The 21309-nt window shown below is 35.0% G+C and overlaps 1 protein-coding gene across 1 annotated transcript in view; it reads right to left on the bottom strand.

Annotated features, from left to right (window-relative positions):
* LOC131156511 (2-methyl-6-phytyl-1,4-hydroquinone methyltransferase, chloroplastic) overlaps positions 1 to 15612 on the bottom strand; it is a 48474-nt gene extending 32862 nt beyond the window's left edge. The window contains exons 1-2 of the mRNA XM_058110244.1: positions 14695 to 15612; positions 13681 to 13987 (exon numbers count right to left, since the gene is read on the bottom strand). Coding sequence (XP_057966227.1) covers positions 13681 to 13987; positions 14695 to 15254 — 867 coding nt within the window. The 5' untranslated portion in view covers positions 15255 to 15612. The remainder of the gene's footprint in view (positions 1 to 13680; positions 13988 to 14694) is intronic.
* Positions 15613 to 21309: the final 5697 nt, after the last annotated feature.

Genomic DNA, 21309 nt, shown 5'->3' with positions numbered 1-21309 from the left:
ATTTCACCAACAACAAAAAACTCATCTGTCTAGCAGTGACACACTTCTATTGCCTTTATGACACTCCAAGGCCTCTAAAAATAGAAGCAAGGCCTTCGGCTATGTTCTCTTTAGAGATGTGGTGTCTACTTATGCAAAAATTCATGAAGATATAAGGGCTCACTCAATCATCTTGTTTTATCAACATTTTTGGTCTTATATTGCTGTGTAATCAAGAGCATTGTCTCTCTAGTTTGTGTCCAAACTCCTAAGAGAAGATGACTTAGAGAGAGAGCCGCCATAGGGTTTATTTATGAGTTGTTGGCAAATGAAAAAATTATTTTCAATTTTATTTTGTAGAAATATTAAAAAGCGTGGACTCGTTTGGAGGAAAATAGATGACAAATGGACTCCTTATCTTGTTCACCCTTTACATGCTGCAGGGTATTATTTAGATCCCTAATTGTCTCATAAGAAGAACTTCTCTGATTATGGAGAAGAGAAGAAAGTGTTATTTGACAGCAAAAATACAATTGGATTTATTTGATAATGCAAGGGGGACTTCGTGAGTTAAGTTGCCATTGATTCTAGAATACTAAGAAGCCCAGGAAAAAAAAATAATTAGTTAATTACTAATTAGTATTCTATCTTTGTTTTTAGAAATATAAACATTAGATAAAAGTATATTAATGCAATTTTCTTACATATATTTCTTCTTTTGTAGCTGATTGGTGGAATCATTTTAGGACAAAAACTCCTAAATCAACAAACTTGGCAACTCTTGCTCTTTTTTTTTTGGGTAACAAGGGACTCTTGCCATCGACAAGCCCAATTGGACCTCCACGGTGCGGCACCAAACCCCCACCTACGCCGACAATGCCCTCCACTGGCGTAGGATGTAAATCACAGATATGCACTCAACTAGCAGGGTTCGAACCCCAGACGTACCTCTCTTTCTAGGCTATCTGGCTTCCGTCCTTACCACCTGAGTTTGTGCTGAGGGGCTGGCAATTCTTACTCTTAGTTTTACTTGTAGTGGTAGTGGATTTGAAAGGAATTAGAAAACAATTAAGGAGGTTCTTACAAATGTCAATGGTATCTTCTAGCTATATTTATTCATTTATTCTTCATATTCCACTTGATTATGCACTTATCTTCATACGAAAAAAGGAATAGAACATAGGATAATAAATTGAATGCTTTAGTTAATGTGAAACACAACACCAAAGTAAGAAAGGGAGCTATAAGAAGAAGACTAAATTATTCTCCAATATTGGTGGAGGACATAGATTCAGATGATGAGTGGATCACTCTAAAGGAAGAACTTGTCCTCCTAAAAGATATTTCTTGGCTTGAAGATGAAATTTGAAGTTGATGCTATTAGAGCTTTACCGATGGTAGCTATTGAAGGAGATAATGGTTAAGCAACTCAAGCTTGTGGTCATTGTTACTCCTTAATTACTTGCAAAAGGAAAAAGTAGCAATTCTAGTAAAAACTAGGATAATTAAAAGATTAATGGTTATCTTGGAATCTAGTGAATCTTCATTTTATAATTCCAAACTATAACTTCATTAAATATGTGGGCACTTGAGAAAAGGGCAAGAGATCAAAATTGCCCATGATTAAGAAATGATATTATTGAAGTGGGGGAGGGAGAATTTTTAAGTAGAAAGTCCCCATTGTAGATAGTTAGATGAAGAAAATGAATTTGATGAAGAACGATACGTACAATCTTGGCATGATGAGACATTATGGCTTTAGGGTTTCTTCTTTTCTTTTTGTATTGATTATTTACGAGTTCAAAATTTGAACCACAAAAGCAGTGTAAATTTTGTAATATTATGGCTTGTTGGTTATCTTTTGACATGCCTTATTTGAGTTCATGAGATAAAAATGACCTAAATGTGATTTACGAATTATGTTTCATTTTTTTTTTCTTTACCATTCTATTTTTTGAAAAAAAATATATTCTTTTTCTCATTTAAATAATTTATTTATTTATTTTTTACCAAATAAAAAAATGCGGTCACAAAAGGCTTATGCCTCAATGACTTTAGGTTTATGCCCTACCTCACCAAGGGCAAAATGTCTCACCTTGAGTCTTCACCTTTTAAAAGGCTACTATTTTTGTGAACTATCAAAGTCTTCTTTATCAAAAGTCAAAACATTCATCAAACTCATTTGCAGTAGGTTCCTTCCACTTAAAAATTCCCCCTCCCACTTCAATAGCATCATCTTGTTCCTTGACTATAAGCAATTTCATCGTCTTGCCTTTTTCTTGAGTGCCTACATATTCTACAAAGTTACAGTTTAGAATTGCAAAATGACAATTAAGTAGATCTCAAATAACTATTTGTATTTTACTTACCCAAGTTCTCACTAGAATTACCACTCTTCCTATTGCAAAAAACTAAGGAAGAAGAGCTACCACAAGCTTGAGTTGCTAGGTCATTATCTCTTTCATTAGCTACCACCAACAAAGCTCTAACAGTATCTTTTAGGAGGATGGGTTCTTTCTTCTCGGTGATCCACTCATCATCTGAATCTACTTCTTCCACCAATATTGGATCATTATTTTGTCTTGTTTGTATAGCTCTCTCTTAGTTTGGTGTTTCGTTTCACATAAACTAGAGCATTCAATCTTCTATGCCATAATCTATTCCTCTTTTGCGTATGAATCAATTATTGAGTTGTTCAAATATTTAAATGTTAGAAGATAAACGCATAACCAAGTGAAATATGGAGAATAAATGAATAGCTATAACTAGAAAATAACATGACATTTTTAAGATCCTGCTCAAATGTTCTCTAATTCCTCTCACATCCACTAGCACCACATGTGAAACTACGAACAAGAATAGCAAATTTTTTTTTTTGTCCCAAATGCTTCCACAAATCAAGTACAAAAGCAGATATATATATATATATATATATATATATATATATATATAAACAATGAGAGAATACTAATCAATAATTAACTAATGTTATTATTTTTACCTGGGATTCTCAACATTCTAGAATTAGTGGCAACTCAACTCCCAAAGTCCACTCTTGCATTATCAAACAAATCCAATTGGACATGGCAGTCAATCTCTTCTCATATTCCAATACTTTATCCACACAATCAAATAAACCTTTCTTAACTTCTTTACTATCACAGAAGTTCTCCTTGTAGCACGAGTGGGAACTTAGGTAATGCCCCACAGCATGAAAATGTTGACAAAGTTGTGGAGTTCATATATCATTGATTTTCCTCCAAATGGGTCCATAATTCTTTTGGAAAAACCAGCAAAAACTTTTTCCTTCGTCAAATTCATAAACTAATGGATCAACCCCACGTGGGTCTTTACTCATAATCAACTTCCATTGGGACACAAGCAAAACGGACAACACTCACGATAACATAAGCAATATGAGGCCAAAATGTTGATCAAGCAACACAATTGAGTGAGTTGTTATATACCTTAATGCACTTTTGCATAAGCAAACTTCCACCACATCTCTAAAGAGAATATAACTTGAAGCACTTGCTTTTGTTTGTAAAGGCTTTGGAGAGTCAAAGGGCAATGGAAAAGTGTGTCATTGTTGGAGGGATGAGTTCTTTGTTGTTGGTAAAATGCTTCCTCATTGAAAGAACATAGGAGTGGTTATGAATAAACTTGACAACTAGCTTGGCCTTTAATATTGTGGTTGCGTGGGTCTTCAACATCACTACTTACATGACTTAGTTTGGTATTGTTCATCAATCATCTTGTGCCCATACTCGTCAACAAAATGGGATTGCAAAGAGGGAAAATAAGTATATCCTTAAAACCACTCGCACCTTGCTTTATCAAATCAAATGCATGTACCTAAAGTGTTTTGGAGTGATGCTGTACTTACTGTTTGTTATCTTATCAACATGATGTCATCCTTCGTTCTTAGTGGTAAAATTCCCTACTACATTCTCTTTCTTAATTCGCCTTTATTCTCTCTACCTCCTCGTATATTCGGGCGTCTCCTTTGTTCATTAACTAACTCCCAAGATAGATAAGTTGGATCCTCGTACTATAAAATATGTCTTTCGGAGCTACTCATATACTCAAAAGTGATATCGTTGTTATAGTCCTATGTTATATCGCTTCTTTTTTCCTGCAGAATGTTACCTTCTTTGAGTCTACACCTTACTACACTCAGTCCCTGAGTGCTTCTATTCCCAATGAATCTCTTCCTTTGCCTAATCTTCCAAATTCTAGTTTGTTGTCCTTGCCCAACCAACCACTTGTGTTTTCATGTGGTTTGAGTCCTTCTCATCGTCTTAATGGTCCTAATTTGCAAGCATATTCACAACAGCGGCTCCAAGGAAGAAAGTCCCCTCTAGCTTCTACTACTACGCCTTTGGTTCCCTCATATGATGATCATATTTCTTACGATGTTGATCTTCCCATTATTGTTCAGAAATGTAAACAAACATGTACACAACATCCCTTTTCCAACTGTGTTAGCTATGACTTTTTATCACCCTCCTATTATTGTTGTTATTGCTCTATCATCTGCTGCCCTTCCTCAATTTGTTTTGGAAGCCTTAGCCCACTTTGGGTGGAGGAATGCCATGGTTGAAGAGATGAGTGCTTTATAGGACAATAATACTTGGGACTTGATACGTCTTCCTCCTGACAAGTCTGTGGTTGGTTGTCACTGGGTATACACTGTGAAGTCAACTCTAATAGTTCTATGGCTCGTTTGAAGGCATGTCTTGTTGCTAAATGGTATACTCAGGTGTGTGATTTGGATTATTACAACATTTTTTCTCTGATTTCCAAACTTACATCAGTACATTCATCCCTTTGGCAATCACTTGTCATTGACCTCTACATCAATTAGATGTAAAGAATGCCTTCTTGCATGGTGATCTTGAGGAGGAGGTCTATATGGAGCAACCACTTGGGTTTGTTGCTTAGGTGGAGTCAGGCTTAGTGTGTCGGCTCAAGAAGGCACTATATAGTTTAAAACAGTCTCCCAAAGCACGATTTGGTCGATTCAGTGTTGAGTACTCAAGTTTGGTCTTTGACAGTTGGCAGTGGATCACTCTATGTTTTATCGTCATGCTTCATCGGATAGGATCCTTCTTGTTGTATATGTGGATGATATTGTTATTATAGGTGGTGATGATAAAGGTATTCAAAGTCTTAAACATTTTCTACAGACTAGGTTTCAAACCAAAGATTTTGGAACCATTGAAACACATCCTGGATATAGAAATATCTAGATCTCGTATGGGAATTATTTTGTCACAGAGGAAGCATGCTCTTAATCTGTTTGATGAAACTGGACTGTTGGGATCCAAACTGGTTGACACACCCATGGATCCTACCAACAAGTTAGTGTCGGACAGGGACGATTTGTTGCCTTCATGGTTTTAAATAACGGCTGTTACATAGCATAACAGCCATTACGTAACGGAAATTGAAGTCCCCGAAACCGATACGGGCAGATATTGCAGAGCGGAAAAAATTCACAACCGTAACGGTCCATAACGGCTGTTACCCAATGTTACAATTACAATTCATAATGGTCCGTTACGGGCCGTTACACTGGCCGATAGCTTGCCAGTATTCCTGAATCCCTAAAGCCAGGCTTTCCGCTGCTTTCCCCCTCTCCCAACCACCCATCCTTGGCAGATCTGCCATTCAATCTAACATTCAAAAAGGAAAATAAAAATCGTACCTTGAACTTTTGTTGGACGAAGCTAAATAAGAAGGCTTCACTTCGAAGCCTGGGAGTAAGATCAGATCTACTCATCTACGCCCTCAAGCAGTCCCATTCGCAGCCTTGCAGGAGTTGCAGACTTGCAGCAGCTTCGCGAGTCACCTATGACAGCCCTGCAGCAGCTCCACCACCTCTACGAGTCGCCAATAGCCCTTCAGTAGCTCCCTCCGCCAGTTGTCGCCACTCGCCAGCGGCCAACCCTTCAATTTCGGCTTCGGAGTTTGGAGTCATCAGTTGTTTGTGCTTCAACTCCTTCGAGGCTCCTCTCTCAATCTCAGACTCTCAGCTCAGCACTCCACTCTCAACTTCTCCACTCTCCAGCGCACGTATAAGATAAATTTAAAAGTCAACACCCACTGGCCACTAAAACTTTTCACTATATTTTTCTTTTAAAAAAATTATATTTTGTTGCAATTGTGATATGTTAAATTGAATTTAAAAAAAAAAAAGTAATTCAATAGAGTTAAAAATTAGAAATCAATAATAATCATATGTAAAACAATTTTTTCTTAATTTATGAATATTTTAATTGTCTTATTTTTTTGAAAAGTAATTATGAAAATCTAATTCCATCACATGTTTTTTTTCTTAATATTTTTTTAGTTTTAAAACATCATTTTGACCTTAAATTTGAAATTAGGTAAAAAAAAAAATCTTTACATGATCTATTTTTTGTTTTTAGTTATCAAATAAAGTAAAAATTGATAACTTAATAAACAAAATTTTTACTTAATAGTTAATACATTAATAATTCTGATTTTTACTACTAGAATTTCTAGAAAAAATTTATTTTAATCCATATACTGAGAAAATGCTTAAAAGGTAAAATAGTCAATTATACTGAGAAAATGCTTAAAAAGTTAAATAGTCAATTTGTATTGTATGGATCTCTATTAGTGATGTATATGAAAGTAGAGCAAAAGTTTTTTTCACCTTTAAAATTGCAATGTTAATTTCTTATAGTTATAAATGAAAATAAAATCAAGTTATAAAAAATAATGAAAATATCTTTTTAAAGATAAAGGAATATATTTTTTTGTAATTATTTACACACTTTAAAGATATGTATTTATTGAAATCCTTTCAACAAGAGAACACATCCCTTAAATATATGCATAAACACTCTTATTTTACTAATAAGTAAAATATCTAATAGTTTATAATTTTGTTTATTTAAATATTTTAAATAAACATTACTTATTATTTTCAATCAAATATTATATTTTATATTTACGTAATAAGTATTTAAAATTAGAAGGACTATTTAGTACTTACTATTTAATATTTACTATATTACTAATTATATTATACCTATCATTTTTTTATAAAGGCTGTAACTTTGTATTTTCTCTGTGTTTTGTGTAGAGATCATCAAATCAAGTCTATCAAGATGCCACGTGAGAAAGGAAATAAGAACTTACCTAGTGAGGATATTGGATGGCATTTTGGTACTTTGGTGGACGGTAATAAATATGTTATTATGTGTAAGTTATGTGGGAAGATAATGAAAGGAGGCATTACACGCTTGAAACAACACTTGGCACATAAAAAGGATCAAGTAACTAGATGCTCAAATGTGACCACACAAGTAAGAAAACAAATTATGAAATATCTACAACAGTATGCTGAGAAGAAAAGAGAAACAAAAAAGGCAAGATGAAGCAGAAGCCCAAATTAGAGGAGATTTTGAGAATTTGAGCGATGAAGAACTCGAAAGAAGAAAGTATGAGATTTGTTCAACAAGAAAGAATACGATCACAACAACAATGGAAAGAGAGACAAAGATTTCGAGCAAGAACAACTAGAGGGGGTAATATTTATAAAGAGGGAGGTGGCTATGGCAGTGGTGCTACCAGTGGTTTCAATAGAGCAGGAGCTCGATCTTATAGTGGTCGAGAAGCTGCAGGTCGTGGACGACAATGGATCAATCCCGATGCCCTTGAAGCTAGACTAAAGGCAATAGATCCTATTTTAGAAAGAAGCAAGAGTGCAAAACAACCAAAAATCAACACTAAGTTACTGAAAGGTTTAAGAAGTAAATTAGGAAAAGTAGTTGGAAAATTCCTAATTTATAATCGGATTCCAGCAAATGTAGCTAACTCTCCATTTATGCAGCCTATGCTAGATATTGCTGCAGAGGTTGGAAAGGGGGTGAAGGGTCCATCACCCTATGAGGTATCTGAAATTTATTTGGAGCAAGAGTATTGAGAAATGAAAAATTATATATCTTCTTTTGCTAGATTTTGAAAGGAGAGAGGTGTAACCCTTATGTGTGATGGTTGGTCTGGACCAACTAGAAAACACATTATAAACTTTTTAGTTTATTGCGATAAAGGCACCGTGTTTCATAAGTCAGTTGATGTCTCTTATGTGCCAAGCAGAACAGCTAAATATTATTTTAAGTAATTTTCTAATTTTAATTGTGTATGCAAATAGTATTATGAACTTGTATGTTTTTAATTAAGTAGTAGAAATTATTGAATCTATAATTTCATTTCAGATTAATGGACGAGGTGGTCGAAGAAATTGTAGATGAGAATGTTGTCCAAGTAGTGACTGATAATGAAGCTGCAATGAAGGCAGGAGGAAAATTATTAGTACAGAAGAGGCCCAATCTCTATTGGACAGCATGTGTAGCTCATTGCATAGACCTTATTCTTAAAGATATTGGTAAGAAAAGTAACTTGAAGAAGGTCTTAGAAGATGCAAAAACAATAACCTCTTTATTTACAACCACACATGGACAGTGAATTTCATGAAGAAATTCACAAATAATAGAGAGTTACTTCGCCCTGCCATCACTCGATTTGTCACCAACTTCATTACTTTGGAGACTATTGTTAGGCATAAACAAGCATTAAGGGAAATATTTACATCTGATGCTTGGAAAAACTCAATGTTTGGGGTGGCAAAATCAGGCCTAGCATATGATTCGAAGAAGATTATCTTAGGCAAAGAGTTTTGACAAAAAGCCTTCGATATAATTAAAGCGTAGGAACCCTTAGTGAAAGTTCTTAAATTAGTTGATGGTGATGAAAAACCAACCATAGGTTTCATATACGAGGCAATTGATAGGGCGAAGTTGGCGAAGTTGGCCATTCAAAAACATTGTCAATTTTACAAAGACTATTGGAAAATTATTGACAACCGATGGAGTTTTCAATTGCACCAAGATTTGCACGCTGTTGGTAAGTGTAAATCAAATACATATGTTTCTAAATTTTATTTTATGATATTTTTTGAACCCACAATTTCTTTATGGTGCCCCACCCTCTCTTGAAGTTGCTAGAGAAGTCATGGATGGGGTTAAAAAAGTGATAACCAATTGGTACCCGATATAGATACTCAAATTTGGGCTATTAATCAAGTAAGTATTGGTTCCATTAAAATGAATAATGAATTGTTCTAGTATTCTGTAATACTTTCTAGAATAATTATTAATACATCTAATTAATTAATTATATTTCACAATCATCCTTTTTTAGCTGTTGCTATATCAAGATAGGCAAGAGACATTTGGAACTCCGTTGGCTCAAAGGGCGGTGAAACTAACAAATCCTGGTAAATATAGCTAAATAATGGATGAATGGCTCTATTTTCCCTTTCTATGTTCAAATTTGACTTTTAAAAAATACGTTATACTGACATAAAACTCTCTTTAATTATTCATGCAGCCAAACGGTGTAATCATTATGGCTTGTGTGCTCTTGAGCTCCAAAGAATAGCAATCAGAGTTCTTAACCAGACCACATCAGCTTCAAACTATGAGCATAATTGGAGCACCTTTAGCCTCATCCATACGAAAACAGGAAATAGATTAAAATACATGAGACTACAAAAACTTGTTTTCGTACATTACAACATGAGGTTAAAGTTAAGACGTACAATGAGAAGAAGCCAATAGGAAATTGAAGATGGTTTCAATCCTATCAATTTGGACTACATTTTCAAAGAAGGTGATCCTTTAAGTCAATGGTTAGAGGAGAGAGAGACACCACTACTCGACGGTCAGGACAATTCAAATTGGTTAAATGAATAAGTTGGTGGTACTGTGGAAGGAGGTGATCAACCACCAATAAACGTGCATGATGATTCAAGTTCAAGCCCTAAACGTACACAAAGTGATGACAATCTTAGTTTAAGCCCACCAAGTGATGATGATGGTAATAGTGGTGCTGGAGCAGCGGTTTAGGGAGGTGGTAGTGGTGGTGATGGTGGCGGCGGTGATCGCGGTGTAGAATATGATTATGGATATGACACAAGGACATCATTTGTAAGGGATATATATCCTTCTAATCGTTATGGACTACATGATATACCTGAAAATTATGATTTGGGTATTCCTCCAGGGAAACCAATCTTCACAACCCAGGAGAAGGAGTGCTTGTGGTGACCCTAGTGATTCTGTTGAAGATTTACATGGTGTGATTCGTAGTTTTGGCGACTTTGGTTTAGATGGTTCATCCTCACAATCATATGGATCTCATCCAGCATATCCACATTATGCATCTCGTGACTCACCTTTTTGTCCTAGTGGATCATGAATCTCAGGATCTAGTGAATCTTCTTCTACACACTACCCAGAGCCAGCCCCAGCCCTAGCCCTAACTTATGGACATTATTCAGGATATGGTCAAAGAGGAGATTATGCACCTCCTATATTAGTTGGATTTTCACCACCAGTACATTTTCAAGAGCAACAACGAAATGACACAAACTTGGGTTTATTCAGCTATGTATTTCCTCAAGGATGGGGAGAGAATTTTCAATCCCAATCTCGAGATACAAATGCAAATTATGAAGACCCTCCACGTCATTCTTTTTGGTAGTGACATGTGCTATGTTATAAATTTGTAATATTGTATTCATGTATTTTCAACTATTTATTGATATTTGATACCAATCACTTTTTAAATTCATGTATGTGTAATGCGTATATTGAGTATTGAGTCTATTGACTTATTTTTAGTAACTTCATGTCTTTAATTAATTGATTCTTCATTTTAATTACATTTCTATATTTTTTACTCATTAAAGTAATGTAGATTATAAATATATATATGTATGTATGTATATATATATATATATATGTGCTTTTTTTTTGTAAACAGCGCACTAAAATTATTATAAAAATCATAATGCCTATTAAAAAGCATTTGTAGGTTGAATGGAAGCCTCCAAAATTCATTAAAAATCATGTATTAATGGATTTCATGCTTATTTTTCGATTTTGGCATGGTTGTGCATGCGTGAAAAAAATTCAAAACCGTTATGCTTGCTTCCCGTTACGTAGCACCAGCGTCCCACGACAACCACGACCATTACACGACGTTACCCACAACCGCGATTTCGAACCATGGTTGCCTTATCCTAGACGATATCAGAGACTTGTTGGAAAGTTGAATTATCTCATAGTTACTCGGCCAAGCATACCTTGTGCAACAAGTGTTGAGTTAATTTCTAAATTCTCTGAGGACAAGTCACTAGGACACAATAATCCGCATCTTTAGATATCTCAACAATGCAACTGGGAGAGGTCTTTTATATCGAGATTAGGGTCACACTGATATTCAAGGATATACAGATGCAAATTGAGTCAGGTTGCCTTCTGATCAAAGATCTACAACCGGTACTGTATCTTGGTTGGTGGTATTTTGGTTTCTTGGAAGAGTAAGAAACAAATTGTGGTTGTCAAGTACTAAATCAGAGTATAGAGCTATGGCTCACACCACTTGTGAACTTGTTTGGTTGAAGAACATGTTGGAAGAATTGGGTTTTCCACATTCTCAGTCTATGGAATTGATCTGTGATAATCAAGCTGCTCTTCATATTGCCCCCAGCCTAGTCTTTCATAAGCGAATGAAACACATTGAAGGTGATTGCCTTTTTTTTTTTGGGAGAAACTTGTGTAGAAACTCATTACTACCGCTTATGTGAAGTCTGATATACAGCTTGTTGATTTATTTACCAAAGATTTGGAAGATGCTCGTGTAAAAATTATTTGTAACAAGCTAGAAGCATGTGATATTTTTGCTCCAGCTTGGGGGGGGGGGGGTGTTAATTGTAGTCTTTTAGTATTATTATTAAGTGTATTAGTATGATAATGAGTGAGAGTTAGTGAGGTCATTATGGTCATTAGAATGTATTTGATTTGTATTATGAATGGAGGGCGAGACCAATCTTCAAATTAGGTCATTCATTTAATCAAAATCTCGACACACATAAATTAGGAGGTAATTTCTTTGCTTTTAGAATAACAAATGCACCTTTACTGACTTTCAAAATTCTACCTTCAGCGGAGTACCTATACCCTTTGGAATCAAGGGCTCCAAGAGAAACAAGATTCTTCTTCAAATTGGAACGTGCCAAGCTTCGATGAGAGTTCTCAGAACACCATCATGCATTTCAATTCATACCATTCTAATCCTAACAATTTTATAAGCAGCATTGTTGCCTATCAATACAATCCCATTGGAGATTGATTCATATGACGAAAACCAATCTCTATTGGAACAAATGTGAAACGATTATGTTGAATCTATCACCTAATGATTTTTAAAGAATACATCATTGGTAAAGAAAGGAACAAATTCAGCACCTTCAAATTTGTTATCAAAAACATTTGCTTCAGCTTCTTTCTCATTTTTTCTTTGATTTGATTTTGGCCTTGTTCGTTCTCTTTATTCTTATTCTTCAACTTGTAACGGTTAACCTTGATGTGCCCTTTCTTCTTACAGCAATTACAAAATTTATTGGCATATCTTGATCTTGATCCGAATTGTGATTTGAATTTCTTTTCATTGTCCTCCCCTTGGCTATCAAAGCATCTCCCTGTCTTTCATTATTATTTGTTGTAATATGTTTCTCAAACAATTTTTTTAGAGAAAATGAAGCTCTAACATCCTTTAAAAAATAGTATCTCTACCTAATAAGAAGGTGGTAAGGAACATAACAATAAAAGCGCTTGATCTTTTCTTTAATTTTGACATCAATTGAATTCAAATCTGTAATAATAGAATCAAATTCATCTACGTGGGTTTTAATGGGCATACCTTCTGTCATCCATAGCATATACAAGCGGTGCTTCAAATATAATTTGTTGTTGAGGGACTTTGTCATGTACAATGATTCCAATTAAAACCATAAATTGGCAATTATCTTTTCTGATATGGCTTCTCTCAAAATAGTGTCTAAAAAGCATAGCCGGATTGCTATTGCTTTTTCACCCATGTCATTCTTCCGATCATTTATCAAAGTACTCAGCGTTTTCTCTTTTCCTAACAAAGCTATCACCAAACCCTTTTGGGTCAAGAAAACATGCATTTAAGCTAAGGCATTTGCCAACACACGCCTTTTAGGATTTTCACCTTTTACATTGTGCCTTGGGTTGTTTTAGCCTCACAATGCATCAAGGCACACCTCAAGACTGCTTTTTAAATCATCGCATAATATCAAACCCACCTTCCCATCCCTAACCCATTTAAAATGCAAAGTACTATGAAAGTCAAAAAGGGAACATATATCAAAATGGGCTTTTGTTTTTATTTATTTAGTTTTTTACTTTGAAATGATGTGGTCACAATAAAAAGTGAAGTTTGGAAAAACCAAAAAGGAAAAACAGAAAAATAAACAGGAATAATCAGCAAAAAAATTCATTCACACACAACTTAACTTCCCAATTAGGGAGTCAACCATGATGTTGAAACTAGTCACTCAAGTCTCAAGTGCTCTAAGGTGTTCAGCTTCTTCCTTTTTTTATTATTTTTTATTGAAAGAAGGAACAGGATATTACATTCATGCTGACGCACACATATGCCTACTCAAACAAAAATTGAATATCTTCAAACTGAATAATGACTAGTTAATGCATATCATCCAAAACACAGGAATATTCCAAGTATGCAAATCTATTCAACAGTCAAGTTACCGATGATTGACAAGATAATTACCTGCAAAGGAGAATCCCCTGATGCAGGTTTTACACCTGTCACAGAACATCCCATGATCAATCCATGCCGACGAGCCCCACGGTACCATTTGGGGCCAATCCTTTTCAGTTGAACATCCTTAAACCCTGCCTTTTGGAACCACTCAATATATTCTTCTTCCTTTGGGAAAAGCATCCACACATCTGCAAAGAAGCGAGATAACCAAAATGTTGGGTACACAGGGCCAATTAGGCATGCTTTTCCTCCTAGTTTCAAGACTCTATATGCTTCCTTAATGCCACGTTGTGGATCTGGCCAGTACTCAATGCTGCAAAAATGCAGTCACAAAATTTCTATAAGAAATACTCTCAAAATTCAAATCTCTCTCTCTCTCTCCTTGTACACCAACATCTTCCTACAGTATTTACTTTTAATTACCCAAATTCATAAATGAAAACTCTGAACTGACTTCTATAGATACTTTGGAAAAATTCATACTTTAGCACCACAGAAAAACAATTATAGAAATCAACCTAACTGCATCCGATTTTGTTAGCACATCAAATTTTGATGGCTAAAACTGAATAAAAACGTATTTATCTACAAAAAAAAGGAAAAAAATATTTACAAACAGATCTTGGTCTTAAGTGTCAATGAGCATATTTGAAGACCACCTGGTTTAAGACACTCAACCAAGTTGGTTCCGTGAGTAAATATTGAATATAAGAAAAGATCAATTTACAGACTATATATTATTAGGATGTCTACTTGTGTGTTTGAAATGAATCAAGTGATTAAATTCAGAAGGATTTTTTATAAAAATAAAAATAAAAAAGTAGAAATAAAAAATAAAACTTAGCTAAAGACTAACATGAATGCCATCTACTAAGTCCAATACAAGCATCCTGAAATTCTAGCATGAAATCATGAAACGATCAAAACTTGAAGAATGAAGGCAAATATATATATATACACACATGTGCAGGAAAAGAAAATATGAGGAACAAACCAAAAATTAAAAATTGAGTAATGTACCTCCCGGCAGATACATATCGGTCTGCATAATCTGTGGGGAATGGGAGATCCTCGGCGTCGCCCTCAAGAATCTTACAGTCCTTCAAAGGTTCCTTTTCCTTTGCCTTAGCAAGCTGATGGGGAGATTGGTCTAGAATTGTGACATTTTTGGCATCCACATGCTTAACAATACCCAAAGTGGCGAAACCAGTTCCGCCACCCACATCTACCACAATCATATTCCGGTCACTGAGGTCGGCAGGCTCGAGAGCCTCGTCCCTCATATCCTCAGTCCAATGCCCAGGGTTTATAACATGGTCATAGATAATTGAGAGGAACCTATAGAACCAAAAAGCCTCTTTCTTGTGCTGTATGAACCTGGGTTGAGAAGCTGGGCGGGATGCCGAAAGACTACACCTGGGCACAAGGGGTTTAGACTTGGAAATTCGACCAGAAGGCATTGAACCTGCACAGGGCAAATGCTTCCTCTGAAAATCTGGCCCTAGGAAACCTAAACCATTTGTGGATTTTACCCTAACAAGGGTGAAGTTTTCAGCTCCGATTACCATTGAGAAGGCCATGGAATGATCGAATGAAGAAGACCCACAAACGCAAAACTTCAACTTGTTTCAGTGATTGACAGCTATAAAGAACATCCACATCCCAAATCCAGTACTCTTCCAAAACTACTTTCTGTTCCTTTTCAAGTGGTTCGGCAACTATTTAGCATAACGAAAGTAATCTCAAGCAAATTGGGTTAAAATGTTGGGAGTTCAAGAGACATGAAAGACACCTACTGGTCCAGTGAGTGCTTAGAGAGAGAGAGAGAGAGAGAGAGAGGTGACAGTTGTCTGGTATTCAATGCTCGCCACAGCCACAGCCTCACCGTGGAAGCCAGAACATTTATTGACCCGTGGAAAAATTGGTAATTATTTTCTTGATGGAAAATAATCTTCAAAAATATATATAATATTTTCATATATATATATATATATATAACAACAACAACAACAAAACCAAACCTTACTCCCACTAAGTGGGGTCGGCTATATGAATCCTTTTCCGTCAATTTATGCGATCATAGACCATTTCTTTTGATAGATTCAAAGATATTAAATCCTTACTCACTATCTCCTCCTAAGCTATTTTAGATCTACCCCTACCCCTTTTACTGCCTCCCACAGTAACTAAGTCACTCTTCCTCACAGGTGCACTATAAGGCCTACGTTGCAAGTGTCCATACCATCTAAGTCGTTCTTCCCTTATCTTATCTTCTATAGGAGCTACCCCTAACTTACCACGAATATGTTCATTCCTTAATTTATCTTTCAATGTTATACCACTCATCCATCTAAGCATCCTCATCTCGGCAACTTTTAATTTTTGGATATTACGTTTTTTCGTCGCCCAACATTCTAATCCATATAACATAGCTGGTCTTATAACTATCCTATAAAACTTCCCTTTCAATTTTAAGGGTATTCTACAATCACATAAAACACTTGAAGAACTTCTCCATTTTACCCAACCTGCTTTAACTCTATGCATTACATCATCTTCAATTTCTCCTTCAGCTTGCATAATAGATCCAAGGTATCGAAATTTACAAGTGCTATTTATTTCTTTATCATCAAGTTTAACTTTGTCCCCAATATTCCTCCTATCATTACTAAAATTACATTTCATATATTCTGTTTTATTTCTACTTATCTTAAAGCCTCTAGATTCCAAAGCTTCTCTCCATAATTCTAACTCAGCCTCTACTCCATCCCTAGTTTCGTCAATTAATACAATATCATTTGCAAACAACATACACCATGGAACCTCCTTTTGAATACTCTTAGTCAATTGGTCCATCACTAAAGCAAAAAGATAAGGACTCAAAGCAGATCCTTGATGTACACCTATGGTAATTGGAAATTCTCTAGTTTCTCCATCTATAGTCTTTACACTAGTCATTACTCCATCGTACATATCCTTAATGACATCGGTATACCTACAACATACACCCTTTTTTTCTAAAACCCACCATAGAACTTCCCTAGGTATCCTATCATATGCTTTCTCAAGGTCAATAAATATCATATGCAAGTCCCTCTTCTTTTCCCTAAACTTTTCCATTAATCTTCTTAAAAGATAAATAGCTTCTGTGGTAGATCTCCCAAGCATAAAACCAAATTGATTTTCTGAGATCTTCGTTTCTAACCTTAATCTTTGTTCAACTACTCTTTCCCATAGTTTCATCGTATGACTTATAAGTTTAATTCTACGATAGTTATTACAATTTTGAATATCTCCTTTATTTTTGTATATAGGTATTAAAGTGTTTTTCCTCCATTCATCTGGCATTTTCTTAGTTTTTACAATTGTACTAAATAAATTAGTTAACCATATAATTCCGTTATCACCCAAGCATTTCCAAACTTCAATTGGGATGTTATCTGGTCTCATAGCTTTCCCATTTTTCATCTTTTTTAGTGCAAACTTAACTTCGTTAACTCTAATTTTTTGAATAAATCTTATATTTTTAGTCTTTTCCTCATTTGACAATTCTAAATTTAAGCCTTCTATTTGGTTTTCGTTAAACAACTTACTAAAGTAACTTTGCCATCTTTCTTTAATATCTTCGTCCTTAACCAAGACAATATCATCCTCACTTTTTATACATTTTACATTTCCTAAGTCCTTGTTCTTCCTTTTTCTAACTTTAGCAAGTTTAAATATATCTCTTTCCCCTTCTTTTGTATCTAATCTATCATACAAACTATTAAATGATCTATATTTACCTTCACTAACGGCCCTTTTTGCATCTTTTCTTGCCTCCTTATATTTTTCAAAGTTATTGCTGTTTCTACATTTTTGCCACGTTTTATACCAAATTCTTTTTGTCTTTATAATTTTTTGTACATCATTATCCCACCACCAACTTTCTTTGCTATTTGAGAATCTTCCCCTTGATTCGCCTAAAATCTCTTTTGCTATCTTTTTAATAGAGCTAGCTAATCTATTCCCAAAAGTATTTGAATCTATCCCATCCTCTAAGGTCCAATCCCCATCTTTGATCATTTTATCTTTAAATTTTATTATATCTCCTTTTAGGTTCCACCATCTAGTTCTCCTACACTGGTTTATTTCATCCTTTTTCTTCCATTTTTTAATGCATATATCTAACACTAAGACTCTATGTTGTGTGGTTAGACTTTCACCTGGAATAACTTTACAATCCTTGCATGATACACGATCTACCCTCCTAGTTAAAAAAAAATCTATTTGACTTCTATTTTGTCCACTTTTAAAGGTTATTAAGTGTTCTTCTCTCTTCTTAAAGCAAGTATTCATTATACTAAAATCATATGACATAACAAAGTCTAAGATCATCTCCCCAGACTCATTTTTGTCTCCATATCCATATCCTCTATATATCCTTTCATAATTTTTATTATCTCTTCAAACGTGTCCATTCAGATCTCCTCCTATAAATATTTTCTCAGTCCCTGGTATGCCTTGTATAATACTATCCATACCTTCCCAAAATTGTCTCTTAAGATTTTCTGCTAAGCCAACTTGAGGAGCATAAGCACTAATGATATTTATTATCTCTTATCCTAATACCATTTTGATTTTTATAATTGTATCCCTTACTCTAGTTACATCCACAACGCTATATTTTAAGTTTTTGTCTATAATAATGCCTACTCCATTCTTATGTTTTTCTTTTCCAGTGTACCAAAGTTTAAAACTTGATTTATCAATTTCTCTAGCTTTCTCCCCCACCCACTTAGTTTCTTGAAGGCAAATTATATTAATTCTTCTTCTAATCATTGTATCCACAATTTCCATGCTTTTACCTGTAAGTGTCCCTATATTCCAAGTTGTTAATCTAATCCTAGTTTCCTGAACTAACGTCTTTACCTGCCCACGTCCAGAATGATGCAGGAACCCTCGCATATTTGACACCGTACCCGGGCGCCGACACCGCGCCTCGCTTCAGGGCAACGACCTAGCCCACCCTCGCCCACTTTTCGCTACACCCGGGTGGTTCAAGTGCAACGCGTTGCTTGTAGGGGACACCTCAGCAAATATTCGGTAAGGATTCATATCATAGTGATCTGACAAATTTTACGCTGGCTGTCAGCTACCTAACGCAACCCTCCTCCTTAACCCGGGCTTGGGACCGGCTGTGTGTGAAAAAATTTGGACATTTAAGTGCATCACAGGCGAAGTTTTCATATATATTCATATATATATATATGTATATATATTTAATTCAACATAATAATTTCGGTAATTATTTTCAAAAAAAAATTATTATAGATTTGACATCTATATAATGAATATGTCGAAATAAAATATCGATATGGATAAAATAAATTGTGCGAGAAAAATAAAGATAAGAAAGTGACACATAAATTTAACGTAGCTTCACAAATTGTTTATGTCCACGAGAAGAGAGCAATGAGAATGATTCACTATGGAAGTAAAAAATTACAGAAGCATTTATCACTCACTTACTCAAAAATATTGTTGACCTTATAGGTCATATCCTGATTATGACAAATACTCTGATATTTAATGGTTGATGAATTTGTGTGCAGGACCAATCAAAAGTATCATATGGTGCACGCACATGAACTTAAAGAAGACGAAGAGTCAAAATGTTTATTCATTGTAATTTATATTTATCATTTTAGGTCTATAATAGTAACATAAGAACATGGTTTGTAATAATTAATATCTTACCTACATGGTAGGATAGATAAGCTCAAGACCAAAAGGTCAACCAACGCCAGATTTTTTCGATCGGCTCTAAAAGACCTTAGACTGGTTAGGATACTATGATGCATGAAAATGTTCCCTATTGACTTAAAATTAACCATCATATATATAGGGACAACATTATAAGTGGAATAGGACCGCAATGCCCAAAGATGGCATGTTCGCTCGACCGAACTCAGTTACACTAAGTTTTTCGGTCAACCGAACCCACATAGGTCAAAATGTTGACCGCTCAGTCGACCAACCAGATATATATAGGCAGACCTGGTCGATCGAACCTCCACCGAGTCAACATGTTGACCATTTGGTCGACCAACTAGATATATGTAGGCAGACCTGGTCAACCGAACCTTAACCAAGTCAACATGTTGACCGCTTGGTCGACCGACTAGAAATGTTCTCTAATACCCTAGTTGACTGAACCTCCCTAGGGTCAACAATTGACTCTTCGGTCGACCGACCAGAAAGTGAACTTCAACGCTCTTGTAATGACCTGCTACTCATAAATTATATATATATATAACATAAATACCATCTGTCTGAAATACTACTAAAAATATCTTAGGCTCAAAGGAGCACTGAGGAAACTCTGTATGTCACATATACTTAAACAGCGATACACAAGAAACTGTAATCTTTCACGTACACAATACCAGAAAACTATAAATCTCATAGTGTATGTAAATATTACAAAATACTCAGTGACATCACTAAAACCTGGAATCTACCCCAATATGGGCAGTGCAAGATAATCACTACCTGCAAGCCTAATCTGCTCACCTATCTGGATCTCCTGAAAAATAGTAAGTCACTGGGATGAGACAACGCTCAGTAAGAGAAAATATGCTATCACTAGTGTGTGGTGGCTGAGTTACACATTTAATATACTGAAACAATACTGTTACTGTAAAATGAGTAAGCTGATATACTGTACAAAACACTTGTAATGTAGTTTAAAATACAACTGTGTATCTGAGTTTACTATATATACATACAGGCCAATATGATAATATAAACTGCTGTTCTATGATGTATCTGTAAATAGGAACTTTTGTTATACCCTAGGATCTGTATGTCATGATTTAACCCCTCATGACAGGGTCGTGCGGCCCATAGGCTGGACTTACTCTGGTTGGCCTACCAGGCAAGTCAATCTATATCTTTATCAACTGCCAATCTAGCTCACTGCAATCTCTCCGGGCAATCTCCAAATCTAACATCGACTAGCCAGCCACCTCAACCCAACTCGCTGGGGAGACTCCAATCTCTCCTGACACGGTTAGACGGAATCCACACACTATCTGAGTTATATGGTTGCACTCTATCTGTAATAGCAACGATACCGTGCTCTGCTGTCTATATCTGTCTGAAATTTCCTTAGGAATCTGATGCTGTGTAATACTATATATATAAATATATATACTTATCTTATTGTTTTAACATGATTTCAAAGCAACCATAACACTATAAATCTAAACTGTAATATCTATCTGTAATATCTGTAATTTCTTTCTAAAATATCTGTAATATCTGTCTGTAATATCTATAATTTCTTTCTGAAATATCTGTAATATATATATATATATATATATATATGTGTAATATCTTTCTAAAATATGTGTAATATTTGTCTGAGTGTTATGGTTTAGAAATCATGTTATTCTGGAAAATGCTATAAATCTTACTTCCTGCTAATAAACTTGTATAACTGGATATCTGTAAAATTTCATAATCAACATATTAAACTATAATAAACTAAGGCCACACAATTGTGTAATTAAAATCTCATGCTTCATATCTGTAATTTCATTGAAATAACAATACTCATGATATTTTAGAAAAATAAACTGATCAACATGC

Source organism: Malania oleifera, chromosome 5 (genome assembly GCF_029873635.1).
Source record: "Malania oleifera isolate guangnan ecotype guangnan chromosome 5, ASM2987363v1, whole genome shotgun sequence".
NCBI classification, from domain to species: domain Eukaryota; kingdom Viridiplantae; phylum Streptophyta; class Magnoliopsida; order Santalales; family Ximeniaceae; genus Malania; species Malania oleifera.
This window is presented reverse-complemented; position numbering and strand designations above follow the sequence as displayed.